The sequence below is a fragment of the Betta splendens genome, chromosome 19 (genome assembly GCF_900634795.4).
Source record: "Betta splendens chromosome 19, fBetSpl5.4, whole genome shotgun sequence".
In the NCBI taxonomy this organism is placed as follows: Eukaryota; Metazoa; Chordata; class Actinopteri; order Anabantiformes; family Osphronemidae; genus Betta; species Betta splendens.
The window spans coordinates 7,054,832-7,069,589 of record NC_040898.2 but is presented as its reverse complement, the minus strand read 5'-3'; the positions used below and the strand labels follow the sequence as shown (position 1 = coordinate 7,069,589).

Below are 14,758 nucleotides of genomic sequence, written 5' to 3'. Positions count from 1 at the left end.
TCGTTCTTCAACATACAGCAACTGTTCTTGCTCTGTTGAATGACATACTCTAGTAAGAAAACTAGAATACAGTATGTTACTAACTACAGTAGGAACAGCTGATGAGGCCCATCAGTGATTTGAGATTTGCCAGCTGGAAAAACCTATTTGTCTGATTCTGTCTTCAACCGATGAGCAGCTATTACAATATTTACAGGTAGGAGAAGAGAATGTAAAGTACTAAGCAAATGCTATGCATCAAGTTTGTGATACCTGTCTGTCAGAGGAGTGATGACTAATCGCGGCGTGTTCCCCAGGTATTCATAGGAGTAGAGAAACTGGGCGTCGCAGATGTTGGCGAAACAATGCTTCTCGTTCTCACTCCAGCGGTGCCTCAGCTGAGAGAGCCACACGAATGCCTGAGAGTTTTCCACCTTAAAGAAAAAAAAAAAAAACAAAGTTAAACAGAAAGCTCGAGATGAAGCCAGACTTGAGAAATGTCTATAATTTTCTACCCTCTAATTATGGTAATGAAATACGTCGCTTGAATATGCTGAGTGCATTACTCACTGGTAATAGCCTCTCAAATAATAGAGCAGCAATTGTGGCGTCTGCGTAGGTATTGGTCAGATTTATCTACTTTAAATGCCTCTCCACCCCCTCCTTACCTTCTGAGCGATCATCTTGGCCACCACGTCTCTGGCATGGACGTCAATGGTGCAGATGGTCATGACCTTCTGTCGATCGCCCGGTGTGAGCTGGCCAATCAGCATAGAGATGAGGGTGTTGAGCTGGGACACCTGCTTCTTGTAGTACTCTTTCATAGCGCTGTCATAGCCTTCCTCCAGGCGAGCGAAAGCCATGCCCACGTCAGACGTCCACCAGATCTGGGTGCAGGTCAGCGCTACCTGAATAACAGACGGTGAAATGAATCCCAAGAAGAATCTGAAGGATGTACTGTAAATACCTGCTTAAGAGCGGTTTACAACATGCCCACTGTCATTTTCAGAGGCAGCATCACTCTGTTGCACTTTGTTAGCAAATAAAATTTAAAAAAAGCTTTTAAGACCGGCGTTAAAAGCGACAGACTATGCGGTGAACACGGGATCTTGTTAAAGCAGTCTGTGAAATGTAACTGCCTATAAGAAACGAATATGAATGTGAAGTTGTGATCATCTTTTCTAGTGAAAGAAGCAGCGAGCAAGAGAGGAGACACGGGCCTCGGGCTTTAATTTCCAACCGGCTACAACAGATTAATGCTTTTGAAATTTCCTCAGCATGTGACTGTGTGCGAGTAAAGAGAGGATGATACATGTACAGTAGCAGCACATGCTGGAAGTGCAAAGTTCTAAGTTCTGAGACTTGTGCCAATCTGACACAACGGATCATTAAATGCATAAATATATTTCAATATACTGTAGTCAGCAAGCAGTATAATTAAAACAGTTTAAAAGGATGATTTGCACTCCTGCCATTCAATTGAATAAGAAATTTTAGGAAATGAAGTAAGTCTGATTTATTTTAGGTTTAAGTACAGTAATGCACTGCTAGCGAGGCTTACTCTCAGGAAATGCAAGCAATACCAGGTAAAAATAAGTGTTTTACTATCACAAGCACACACCTGTGTTTGTTATCACCTCCCCATCATACACTCTCACTGTTGGCAGTACTCCGCTGATTCCGGTGGCAATCAGTTTATGTAAAGCATTAGTGGTGTGGAGCCTGAGCACTGGACTAAAATATGCGAGTGTCCAAAACGATTTGGGTTCTATTTCATCAGATGCTAGACGAGGTGATTAATGGGAAACATTACCTTGGTGTGGGGGGGGGGGGGGGGGGGGGGACAACAGCAATGCACTGAGTGCATCGCGCCAAGCCTGCTTACCTGAGCCGGATAGTCGAACAACCACTGCTCCCTGGGCTTGTCCTCGTAGGCCACCACTGCTTCAGTCATCTCGTGTCGCACAGTGGAGCGCATGGTGTCCAGCACGCGGTTCAGCCACACCTCCACCTTGCACACGCGGCGGCGTGAGTGTGAAAACAAAAGCAAGCATTGAAATGTCTGTCACGTGAAAACCAACCGGCTCTCTTATCAATGGTCCTTAATGAGGTCATTAATAAGCATTAAAGTGGAAGTGGAGTCAGGCAAATACTATAGGATGTAATGGAAAATTAATGGGCTTTGATATGTGAAACCCCAGGAGGAAAAACAGACATTTTCTGCCCCTGTATTTTGGTTTGGGAAGCTACTTTTGTATTGTATGCTTCGGGCTATTATCCATTTGGAGGACCCCTAACCTTCTAGCTTCTGTTTTGGGGCGTTGCTTTAATATTTCACAAACTGTACAGTAATGTTTTTTCCTGGAGATGCATCTATTTTGTGAAGGGCACCAGTCCCTCCTACAGTAAATCACCCTCATGACATCATGCTGCCACCACTGTGCCTCACAAGCTTTCCCTGTCTTCCTCCAAATGCATCGATGGTCGTCATGGCTACAGGACATATGATATCTTTTTCTTGTGTATATACATATATATGCCCCTCTATTACCTGTCCAGTGCAGTCACAGGACTCATTAAATGGGACATACTCCTCCTCTTTGCTGTACATTCCCAGTCCAGTCTTACATGGGTTCCCCATTTCATCTGCCTCAAATCGCATCTTAGCCATATTGTCAAACAGCTTAGACAGATGCTTCTGAACCTGAGGAAACACACAAACACATTCAGGGCCACAATCGATTCATTCAGTCAATTAAGACTCATTTCATTCCCAGAGTATTATTTTCTCAAATATTGTAAGTGACGTCCTATTACTGTGCTACAGAAGGGTTATTAAAAGGGCAGGTCCCGCATTCAGCAGCGTGTCTGCTAAAGGGAGAAATGCATGTGACAGAGACCTGAGGAAGTTCAGAGCAGGCTGGAAACTATGAGCAACATTGCCTCTTTATGGGCAGTGAGGATACTGCAGAAGTCAACAGCAGTCAGCATAAGCAACAAACTAACTATTAAAAAAGAAAGTAAAAAGTGCTGCATATAGATAAACGCGAAAACATACTAAAAACAAACACACTAAAGCAAAAATGTATTTATCCTCTGTAAGCAGAATTAGTGAAGCCACCTGGTGGGGGTTGGTTCCGTTAGATAGGATATCCAACAGATCAGCTGAAGAGATGAAATAAAATCTTGGGAAGGCGAGGCGCTTGGTGTCCAGGTACTCTGCCAGAGCTTTTTCACATAGAGAAAGCCTGCAGCGCAATAAAGAGTCAGGTGTGTGTGTGTTTGAGTGCGTCTGAACTGTGGAGAAACTAAAGTTCTGATGGCGAGTACAAACGCAGCGGTCTCACCTGCTCTGGATGTCCTCCAGCTTACCAAAGAGGCCTGGTTTATTGGTGGCCTCCACTACGTTGGGCGTTTGATGCATGGCATTTGCCAGCTCTTTGAAATCGGCATCAATCCCCTCAAAGCGCCTTGAGTCCTTCACGGGATTTCACAATTGAGGAGATTTAGATTAAGAGAGGGGAGGGGGGAGGAAAAAGCAGAGGTTTAATCACAAACATCTGGATTTAGGCACAGTCTAAACTGCGCAGGAGCAACGCTGGCTGACCTGCTGCAGGAGCAATTAAGACATGTAATCTTGCTACTAGAAGTCTGGTAATTAATGAATTCTTAATTAACAGCTTTACCAGTCAATGACAAGGCCTCCATGTAAATGAGCTTGATATAGAACTGGTACACAGAGGTGTAGCTGCCTGTGTGTGTGTGTGTGTGTGTGTGTGTGTGTGTGTGTGTGTGTGTGTGTGTGTGTGTGTGTGTGTGTGTGTGTGTGCGCATGTACGTAATTATATTGTGCATGGAACCTCGGGCAGCTGTGATCGGATGTCCTCCGAGCCGATGAAGATGCTTTCCAGGTGGGTCCACGTCCGCTGCACCTCAAACCAGATGGAGATGACCGAGTCGGCGACCGATAGCTTGCTCTGCCACGACGACACCTCATCCAGGAAATGGGCGATGTACTTGGACGACATGAGATTCTGCAGCTGGACCTGGTTGTCCTCCAGGGTCTCGATCAGCTCCTCGTCCGTGCGCAGCAGCGGCAACTGGCTGCGGTGGTGGGGCTCGTACTGGAACTGCATACCTGCGGCGGACAGGGTTCAAGCGCTCGACCATCAGCTCGCGAACTCCTGGTGGCAAGATGGCGGCGCTTGAGGAAAACGCACCTGTCCACGTGGAGTTGAGCTCAGACAGGACTTTCTCCATCCCCATCTCTTTGACGGCCTTGTCCACGATCGCTCTCACCTCGTCCTCGAAGCAGTGCAGATTGAGCTGCAGCAGGTCAGCCAGCGTGGTCTCCTGCGCACAGATATCGAGAATCAATAATTTACTCACACTCCGCGCATGCTGAATGATGGATGAATGGATGTGATAGCGTATTAAAGGTAAGCACTGGTTACAGTAGGTATGGGCTGTAGACCTCCGCTCTGAGAACGATTTAAAATGCAATTACCTGTAGGTGCTTTGTGTTGCCCTAGACTCTGTACTGTTTCAGCGCCTCACACCTGAGACCAATTCCCCTTTGTGTTCCCAAAACTCTAAATACTTAATGTCTCCGACCCCTTGACAAACCAATGCGGGGCCTAACACCTCCACAAAGAGTGGGACAGAGAGCGATGCTGTGGTGGGTTGATCAACTTTGTGATTAGAATGTTCTGTATATTAAACTGCAGTTAAATGTGTTTGTACTAACCACTGTTTACGTGCTAACGTGTGTTAGTACACTGCTAATTAAAGTCATAATTAATGCTGTGCTTCTTTACTTTTGGATCTTGCTACACAAATTAACAATTAACCTTGAAAATGTATATTTTCAAGAGAAAACAAGTAATCAAAATAATCCCTTAGCATAAAAAATAAGGTATTCCCAACTATATTCCTTATAAATATTACATGAATATTAATAGTGAGATTGAAGAAAACCCTTTTATTATTTATGTGTTCACCCTGAACATTAACGTTGCTGGAGAAAGATTATAACTGTAACAACTTTAATTGTCTCATGCTGCGGGCACTGAAATGTGCTGCTGCTGATTTCCTCCCCTGTAAGCGGCCTAAACATATCTGTGAACGATCAAACCGCTTTCCGATGCGGAGAGCCTGCATCGGCAGACCCTGGACTCTTTGAAACACAGTCTGTAAGTCGAAACAACCCGTTTTTACACAAACTAATGTGCTTAAGCACAAACAATTCTCATCTGATCTTTCTCGCGCAACACAAACAAGCCCGCTGAGGATACGGACAGAGCTGGGCAAGAAAGGAGGAAAACAACTGAAGACAAATTGTCAGGAACTCGAAGCAGGCAGACGGCGAACCCACATGCACAGCACGGAGGCGATATTATAATCCACAAAAGGGTTTATTCTCAAAGGCACGGTCAGACGGTCCAGGTCATACACAGAAAAGGCTCGGCGAAAGTACAGACAGGGAACAGGCAAAAACTCACGGTAAGTAGGTAATCCAAGGTCGGGCAGGATACATGATACGGGCAGGAACAGGACACGGGAAACACGAACACTCAGGGAACTAGAATACGACAATCTGGCGGCGAACTAAGGACACAGGTGGTGGTTAAATACAGTGATTTGATTAACTGATTACCGACAGGTGTGGGTAATGAACTAGGGAGAACAACTGATAACAGGAAGTAAAGCAAGAACGGAAACAGAAACTGGGAGTGCTACCAAAATAAAACCGGAACTGGAACCTGGAACCAAAATAAGACAAGGAGGACATGACGTGAAAACAGGGAACAACTAGAGACAAAGACACTGATCATGACAGTACCCCCCCCCCTATGGCGCCTTCCACGGCGCCTACGGAAGCCTCCCCCCCCAAACCAGGGCGGGCGGAGGGTGGTCCCAGGCGGAGGGACCGAATCCCTACCCCTCAAGGTACATGAGCAGGGTGGGTGGAGGGAGGACCGGAGGAGGGCCAAAACAAGAGTCCACAACACTACAAAAGTCCATGACCAAGAAAACATGAAGTTCAGGGATTCCGTCACGGAGGGTGACGGCGTGGCGAGATCCTGCTCAGCAGCCGCTGAGCCAGGGTGGCACTCTTAGTGCCCTTGGGCTGGACCGATGTCCCCGGGGACCACCCCGAATGGCAACGTCCTCCAGGCGGACGCTGATCCGAAGGGCTGAGGAGTCGAGGCGGGCGTCGCCGCAGGAGGCAGCGCCATCCGGGCAGCAGGAGGCGCCGAGGGCAAGGCCACCAGTCCGGCGGCCGAGACAAGGACGAGGCAGGGACCAGCGGCGTCCTCCTTGGACCACCGCGACGAGAGGCGGGAACCAGCGGCGTCCTCCTTGGACCACCGCGACGAGAGACGGGAACCAGCGGCGTCCTCCTTGGACCACCGCGACGAGAGCCGGGAACCAGCGGCGTCCTCCTTGGACCACCGCGACGAGAAACAGGAACCGATGCAGGTGCGGCCGGAGCCGGGCCGCCAGGAACCGATGCAGGTGCGGCCGGAGCCGGGCCGCCAGGAACCGATGCAGGTGCGGCCGGAGCCGGGCCGCCAGGAACCGATGCAGGTGCGGCCGGAGCCGGGCCGCCAGGAACCGATGCAGGTGCGGCCGGAGCCGGGCCGCCAGGAACCGATGCAGGTGCGGCCGGAGCCGGGCCGCCAGGAACCGATGCTGGTGCGGCCGGAGCCGGGACGGGCGCGACCCCCTCCTGGAGGTCCGCCGGAACTACGGCGGGAGCGACCCCCTCCTGGAGGTCGGCAGGAACTACGGCGGGAGCGACCCCCTCCTGGAGGTCGGCAGGAACTACGGCGGGAGCGACCCCCTCCTGGAGGTCGGCAGGAACTACGGCGGGAGCGACCCCCTCCTGGAGGTCGGCAGGAACTACGGCGGGAGCGACCCCCTCCTGGAGGTCGGCAGGAACTACGGCGGGAGCGACCCCCTCCTGGAGGTCGGCAGGAACTACGACGGGCGCGACCCCCTCCTGGAGGTCCGCCGGAGCTGCGACGGGCGCGACCCCCTCCTGGAGGTCCGCCGGAGCTGCGACGGGAGCGACCCCCTCCTGGAGGTCGGCAGGAACTATGACGGGAGCGACCCCCTCCTGGAGGTCGGCAGGAACTATGACGGGAGCGACCCCTCCTGGAGGTCGGCAGGAACTATAACGGGCGCGACCCCCTCCTGGGGGTCCGCCGGGACTGCGGCGGGCGCGACCCCCTCCTGGGGGTCCGCCGGGACTGCGGCGGGCGCGACCCCCTCCTGGGGGTCCGCCGGGACTGCGGCGGGCGCGACCCCCTCCTGGGGGTCCGCCGGGACTGCGGCTGGCGCGACCCCCTCCTGGAGGTCCGCCGGGACTGCGGCTGGCGCGACCCCCTCCTGGAGGTGCGCCGGGACTGCGGCTGGCGCAACCTCCTCCTGGAGGTGCGCAGGAACTGCGGCTGGCGCAACCTCCTCCTGGAGGTGCGCAGGAACTGCGGCTGGCGCAACCTCCTCCTGGAGGTGCGCAGGAACTGCGACTGGCGCGACCTCCTCCTGGAGGTGCGCAGGAACTGCGACTGGCGCGACCTCCTCCTGGAGGTGCGCAGGAACTGCGACTGGCGCGACCTCCTCCTGGAGGTGCGCAGGAACTGCGACTGGCGCGACCTCCTCCTGGAGGTGCGCAGGAACTGCGACTGGCGCGACCTCCTCCTGGAGGTGCGCAGGAACTGCGACTGGCGCGACCTCCTCCTGGAGGTGCGCAGGAACTGCGACTGGCGCGGCCTCCTCCTGGAGGTGCGCAGGAACTGCGACTAGTGCGACCTCCTCCTGGAGGTGCGCAGGAACTGCGACTAGCGCGACCTCCTCCTGGAGGTGCGCAGGAACTGCGGCTGGCGCGACCTCCTCCTGGAGGTGCGCAGGAGATGTAGCTAGCGCGACCTCCTCCTGGAGGTGCGCAGGAACTGCGGCTAGCGCGACCTCCTCCTGGAGGTGCGCAGGAACTGCGGCTGGCGCGACCTCCTCCTGGAGGTGCGCAGGAACTGCGACTAGCGCGACCTCCTCCTGGGGGTGCGCAGGAACTGCGGCTAGCGCGACCTCCTCCTGGAGGTGCGCAGGAACTGCGGCTAGCGCGACCTCCTCCTGGAGGTGCGCAGGAACTGCAGGTGCTGCCTCCTCCTGGAGGCCGGCGGGCGCTGCGGCTCCAAGGGTGACGGGGACTGGAACGACCGCTACAGGGCCGACGGGAACGGGGTCAGAGACCGGGGTGACCTCTACTTGGCCTACGGGAACGCCCTCTACTTGGCCTACGGGAACGCCCTCTACTTGGCCTACGGGAACGCCCTCTACTTGGCCTACGGGAACGCCCTCTACTTGGCCTACGGGAACGCCCTCTACTTGGCCTACGGGAACGCCCTCTACTTGGCCTACGGGAACGCCCTCAACTTGGTCGACAGGGACAGGAGCTGGAACGACCTCAACTTGGTCGACAGGGACAGGAACTGGAACGACCTCAACTTGGTCGACAGGGACAGGAACTGGAACGACCTCAACTTGGCCGACAGGGACAGGAACTGGAACGACCTCAACTTGGCCGACAGGGACAGGAACTGGAACGACCTCAACTTGGTCGACAGGGACAGGAACTGGAACGACCTCAACATGGCCGACAGGAACAGGAACTGGAACGACCTCAACTTGGCCGACAGGAACTGGAACGGCCTCTGCTTGGCCGACAGGAACTAGAACGGCGTCCTCCTCTGAGGAGCCGACAGGAACTGGAACTAGAACGGCCTCAATATGGCCGACAGGGACTAGAACGGCGTCCTCCTCTGAGGAGCCGACAGGAACTGGAACTAGAACGGCCTCAATATGGCCGACGGGAACAGGAACGGCGTCCTCCTCTGAGGAGCCGACAGGAACTAGAACGGCCGCAACATGGCCGACAGGGACTGGAGCGGCGTCCCCTCCGGAGCTGGCATGACAGCTTACAGCTGCCGAGCTCGATGGGGGAGACGTCGGGCCTGATTGGGTGGGGTTAACAGTCGTCAGACGGACAGCGCCCTCTGACGGGGACAAGGACGGAACTGGGGTCAGGGCAACACACGACTGATCTGGGGTCTGGGCAACACACGGCTGATCAGGGGTCTGGGCAACACACGGCTGATCAGGGGTCTGGGCAACACACGGCTGATCAGGGGTCTGGGCAACACACGGCTGATCTGGGGTCTGGGCAACACACGGCTGATCTGGGGTCTGGGCAACACACGGCTGATCTGGGGTCTGGGCAACACACGGCTGATCTGGGGTCTGGGCAACACACGGCTGATCTGGGGTCTGGACTAGGTTTGACTGGGCTGGGGCCTGGAGACGACAGGGCTGCACCGGGGCATGAGTAAAACACGGTTTAACTGGGGCCTGGGCAACGCGCGGCTGAACTGGGGCCTGGGCAACGCGCGGCTGAACTGGGGCCTGGGCAGCGCGCGGCTGAACTGGGGCCTGGGCAGCGCGCGGCTGAACTGGGGTCTGGGCAGCGCGCGGCTGACTTGGAAACTGAGCAGCGCGCGGCTGACTTGGAAACTGAGCAGCGCGCGGCTGACTTGGAAACTGAGCAGCGCGCGGCTGACTTGGAAACTGAGCAGCGCGCGGCTGAACTGGAAACTGAGCAGCGCGCGGCTGACTTGGAGACTGAGCAGCGCGCGGCTGACTTGGAAACTGAGCAGCGCGCGGCTGAACTGGAAACTGAGCAGCGCGCGGCTGACTTGGAGGCTGAGCAGCGCGCGGCTGACTTGGAGGCTGAGCAGCGCGCGGCTGACTTGGAGGCTGAGCAGCGCGCGGCTGACTTGGAGACTGAGCAGCGCGCGGCTGAACTGGAGACTGAGCAGCGCGCGGCTGAACTGGAGACTGAGCAGCGCGCGGCTGAACTGGAGACTGAGCAGCGCGCGGCTGAACTGGAGACTGAGCAGCGCGCGGCTGAACTGGGGACTGAGCAGCGCGCGGCTGAACTGGAGACTGAGGACCGCGTGAGAGCAGGAAATCCTCCCAGGGAAACAACCATGGAGCTGGGCAGGTTGGTGTAGGCACGACGATCCGACGGGGCGGGGAGGAGGAAACCGAAACCATAGGCGGTGCGACTGGCGCTGGCGTGGTACAGAGCGTGTCGCTTAATTCATCAAACTTCGCGCATAGTCGCTCGTAGAGGCGATGAACGCTGGGGTGATCTAACGCGGTGTCATCGTCCTCCAGCGTCACTATTGCCACCTCTACGGCGCTGCGCTGATCCTCCGAGTTACTCGCCCGTCGGTAATCCTCCGCAAGGATCTCGAAATATTTATGTAGGTCGCTGGGTAGCTCGGCACAGGTAAACTCCATACTTCCGCGGGAGAGTTATATTCGCCGTAAAAAAAAACAAGGAAAAACAGTCACTGACCTGACCGGAGGCTAAGTGCTGGCTGGGTCCAAGTTTGGCCAGATTGTTCTGTCAGGAACTCGAAGCAGGCAGACGGCGAACCCACATGCACAGCACGGAGGCGATATTATAATCCACAAAAGGGTTTATTCTCAAAGGCACGGTCAGACGGTCCAGGTCATACACAGAAAAGGCTCGGCGAAAGTACAGACAGGGAACAGGCAAAAACTCACGGTAAGTAGGTAATCCAAGGTCGGGCAGGATACATGATACGGGCAGGAACAGGACACGGGAAACACGAACACTCAGGGAACTAGAATACGACAATCTGGCGGCGAACTAAGGACACAGGTGGTGGTTAAATACAGTGATTTGATTAACTGATTACCGACAGGTGTGGGTAATGAACTAGGGAGAACAACTGATAACAGGAAGTAAAGCAAGAACGGAAACAGAAACTGGGAGTGCTACCAAAATAAAACCGGAACTGGAACCTGGAACCAAAATAAGACAAGGAGGACATGACGTGAAAACAGGGAACAACTAGAGACAAAGACACTGATCATGACACAAATGCCTTGGTGTGTGTGTGTGTGTGTGTGTGTGTGTGTGTGTGTGTGTGTGTGTGTGTGTGTGTGTGTGTGCGTGTGTCCTCTTTTAAAGCTCTAGCCCTAAATTGGTGGCACACTATTAACACCACTTCTTGTCAAATTAAAAATGACAGCCTCCAGCACTGTGCTGTACATGCACACTGCAATATAAAAACATTCACCATAGGTCTAAAAGAGAGCTCATATTTCTTTCATGTATAACGGAATGGAGACCTGATCCATGGTGAAGCGGACTCCGGTGGCAGCCATCAGCTGGTGCCAGTGTCGGGCTCGTATAGCCGGGTTTTGGAGTTCCGCTACAGCCCGGAGGGACGTGAGGAGGTTCTTTACCCTGGTGTCCAAGCCTGTGAAGGCCTCCCACGCTCTCACCTACACAACACAACACCTAGATGTCAGCAGGGAGATGAAAGCTGCAATAGTTTAATTAGAGTGGTTGGGAACAGATGGGCTGACATACGACGATAAGCTGATGCAGGTTGAGGCAACAAAGTGGATAAAAACACTAAAAACTTGATGATCAATCGAATTGGTGGCATTCATGTCGCTTTGGGGTCACCTGAATGTGACTGTGCCCTCCCCATCCCACACACACACACACACACACACACACACACACACACACACACACACACACACACACACACACACACACTCATTCAGTCCTCACCTCTTTATCCAGCCCCCGTATATCTTTGGAGAAGCGTTTGCACTCGAGTTCCATGTCTTCCACGTGGATCTCTCTCCATGGAGTTGTCCTCCAGGCAGCCATGCTGGATTCCACCACGCCGATCATGTCCCACAGCTCCTTCAGCAGGCCCACCTCACGCCTGGGGAATACAGACGAGCAGTCAAAGTAAATCAAGCCAGAAGAGAAATTTGCACACTTCAGATACTAATAGTGAATAGAAAACAACCTCTACTACACTGGCTCATTAGTCTGGAGTTGGAACAGGCTATTGGTATTTCCTCCTTCCAGCTCTGGGCATTACCTGCACTGGTGGAGCTGTTTGTACTCCGGGATGATGACCTCAAACAGGCTGGCAGACTCCACCAGGGAGGCCATCACCGCCTCCCGCTCCTGGATCTGCTGGTGGAACGCGTCCAACATCTGGTGGGGAGACTCATTTTCAAACCTGGGCAGACGCAGACATCAAAACAGAGGCACAATTATCTCAATCCCAGTATTATCCAGGGGGGGTAGGCAGTGAAAAGGTGCCGCGCTGCCAGGTACGATGCGGCCGCAGCATAATGAGGCTCACTGTAACGGCACACTGTGGCAATTAACAATGACTTCCATGACATTAATGAGAAAATAATCACCAGGTTATTAAGAGACCAATTACACACATAACTAATGTGACAATTAGATTATGATGAAGCATCTCTACCTTTGAATTAATTATCATTATGCCAAGATTCAATTAGCCCCGTGTCCAGTATTGATGGCATTGTTGATCAACCACCAACTACAACCACCTTCCTCCAGGCTACAGTACATCCAATAGAAGCATAAAGCAATTGAAAATTAATTACCCCTGATTCAATAATACTTGATATTTAGTCCTTGTTTTTGCTTACAATCAATGTTACAGATGTACGGCTGAAAAATACTGCAGCAGAAAATAAAATAGTTTCCAGTTCTCGTTGTTTCTACCTGAATGGTCCATTGTTACGAAAGTGCTCTCTGAAGCCGTACTGTTCCACGTCGAATGAGGCACACTTCCTACGCAGGCTAGCCACCTCGATGGCCTGCAGCGGTGCCACCTGCTGTTTCACCAGCGTCGCTTGCTTTTTCAGGTTGTTCCACTTTTCCGGTAAAACCTGCGAGATAGAGGATTGCCAACGTACTGCAGCGGCGCCAATAAAAACAAGGCGGGCAGGAGTGACACAGAAAGGGCATTACTGGACGTGGTGTCACTTGACAGGACCCACGAACATCAGGCCTCACCTCCAGCTGCTTGTAGACCACGTCGGAGAGCTCCTGCTCGTACACCTTGAGCAGAGCAATGGTTTGCTTCAGCGGCTCAAACATTGCGTCCGTGTTGTTCTGTCTCTCTTTTACTGCCAACAGGTGACCCATGACACCCACTATGCCACTGTAGTCGCCCTCCTGCACCTGCTGGCCAAGGCCAGCCTCAGCCACATTTATGAAGGCCTCCAAATCTGACAGACTGGGCACAGACCACGACAGGAGGCACTTAGTGTCAAGTCATAATAGGCAGTATGAGCTCTAAAATAACACCTCACCTGGTGGTTACGTGGTCGATGAGATGCTGTTTGAACATGAAGCTCCACTTTTTGATGATATTAAGCAGAGCATTCTTCATGCCGCGTCCATCTACTCTCATCCAGCCGTGGAACACCTGCACTGGATCCAGACCCTGTACCTCCTCGTAGATTTTCTCATACCTAGAGTACAGTTAGATAGAGACGATGAAGCTGTTCTCCAACTTCAACCTCACATTACTTCCAATAAGAGTGTAAAAGGCGGAAATGAGGGTAGACACAGAAACACGTGCACACTTTACCCACCTGTCGACCTGCTCCCTAAAGCTGTCCAGTGATGGAGGACTCTCTGGGACCGTCTCGTCCGCATAAACCTCTATCTCCTGGCTGGTGAGGATGTGGCCGTACAGGAGGAACTGACGCATGAACTCCTTCCTGTCGTCTACGTACAGGTAGCTGTAGCGCTCCAGAGAGTTGCGAAACTCACAGCACGTCGCCATGACTACGTGAACGCGCTCCATGAGGAGGTGGCGCATGTCGGCCAGGTCAGCCATGTCCTCCATGTCAGTCTGAGGGGAAAGAGTTGGACGCAGAGCTTTAATTGGCTCGACCGTGGCACGGGTGACCTGCATCTGAAACGCCGCTGTGCTACAGTACATCACCTGGTAATTGGAGCAGGGGCTGTGCTGGGCGAGGCGCGGCACCAGGGAGGAGATTCTGAAGACGTCGTTGATGAGGCCTTCCACCAAATCAAAGAACGTGTCCCCTGCCCCAAACTCCAAAGACGGAGTAAACACCATATCCGGGACCTTCAGGTCCAGGTGAGCTTCAAATAGAGGAGCCACCACCGCTCTCTTGTCTTCATGTAGAAGATAGAATTGGAAAGCGTTATTTTATCAATTTTGCAATTAAACATGCACAAATATTTTTTTTCAGTGGAGCTATTTCTGAGAAACTGTGATAGAACTTGACTACAACCAGAGTCTGGCAATAATTCTGAGGGCATCATGAAAAGTAATTCTTCCTCTAGTCTACTATTTCTAATATTAAAAATGATTTGTGCCGCTTTGGATTTCTCTAAATGTACAGCACTCTCCAAGTCCTAAGGCTTTATTCAGTAGGATTTATAGCGCCTGCTCTTATAACTGCTTCCCCTGAGATATTTGAGGGTGATCACACTGTGTCACAAAGCCTCCAATCATAAAAGTCATTTTAAACCCACACATACAGAGAGAGAGAGAGAGAGAGAGAGAGAGAGAGAGAGGGGGGATGGTGGAATGGGAAGTGAACAAGCAAGGAGAACAATTGGACACAGTAGCAGCCTGGCAACAATCCACCGCGTCTTGAAACACATCCCAGTTCATCTACACTGGTTTGACAAAACTTATGCCAGCGGGCAAGTTCAGAACTATTTCAAGTGCACAGCCAACACAGGCCTAAACCAATTGACATTATAAGGTCTGAAGATGTGCTAAGAAGCTGTCCAAGTCAGTTCTGGCTGGAGGACAATGTTTGTAGCTTAGTGCGGCTTCTGAAATTA

General features: G+C 52.8%; 1 protein-coding gene across 1 annotated transcript in view; it reads right to left on the bottom strand.

Moving 5' to 3' along the window:
- dnah9 (dynein, axonemal, heavy chain 9) overlaps nucleotides 1-14,758 on the bottom strand; it is a 73,513-nt gene that overhangs the window by 50,840 nt on the left and 7,915 nt on the right. The window contains exons 17-32 of the mRNA XM_029133953.3: nucleotides 13,881-14,077; nucleotides 13,525-13,787; nucleotides 13,240-13,401; nucleotides 12,941-13,163; nucleotides 12,647-12,813; nucleotides 11,982-12,125; nucleotides 11,660-11,819; nucleotides 11,206-11,361; nucleotides 4,200-4,332; nucleotides 3,840-4,117; nucleotides 3,327-3,457; nucleotides 3,101-3,227; nucleotides 2,531-2,683; nucleotides 1,865-1,990; nucleotides 648-887; nucleotides 253-413 (exon numbers count right to left, since the gene is read on the bottom strand). Of these exons, the coding sequence (XP_028989786.1) occupies nucleotides 253-413; nucleotides 648-887; nucleotides 1,865-1,990; nucleotides 2,531-2,683; nucleotides 3,101-3,227; nucleotides 3,327-3,457; nucleotides 3,840-4,117; nucleotides 4,200-4,332; nucleotides 11,206-11,361; nucleotides 11,660-11,819; nucleotides 11,982-12,125; nucleotides 12,647-12,813; nucleotides 12,941-13,163; nucleotides 13,240-13,401; nucleotides 13,525-13,787; nucleotides 13,881-14,077 (2,821 nt within the window). The remainder of the gene's footprint in view (nucleotides 1-252; nucleotides 414-647; nucleotides 888-1,864; nucleotides 1,991-2,530; nucleotides 2,684-3,100; nucleotides 3,228-3,326; nucleotides 3,458-3,839; nucleotides 4,118-4,199; nucleotides 4,333-11,205; nucleotides 11,362-11,659; nucleotides 11,820-11,981; nucleotides 12,126-12,646; nucleotides 12,814-12,940; nucleotides 13,164-13,239; nucleotides 13,402-13,524; nucleotides 13,788-13,880; nucleotides 14,078-14,758) is intronic.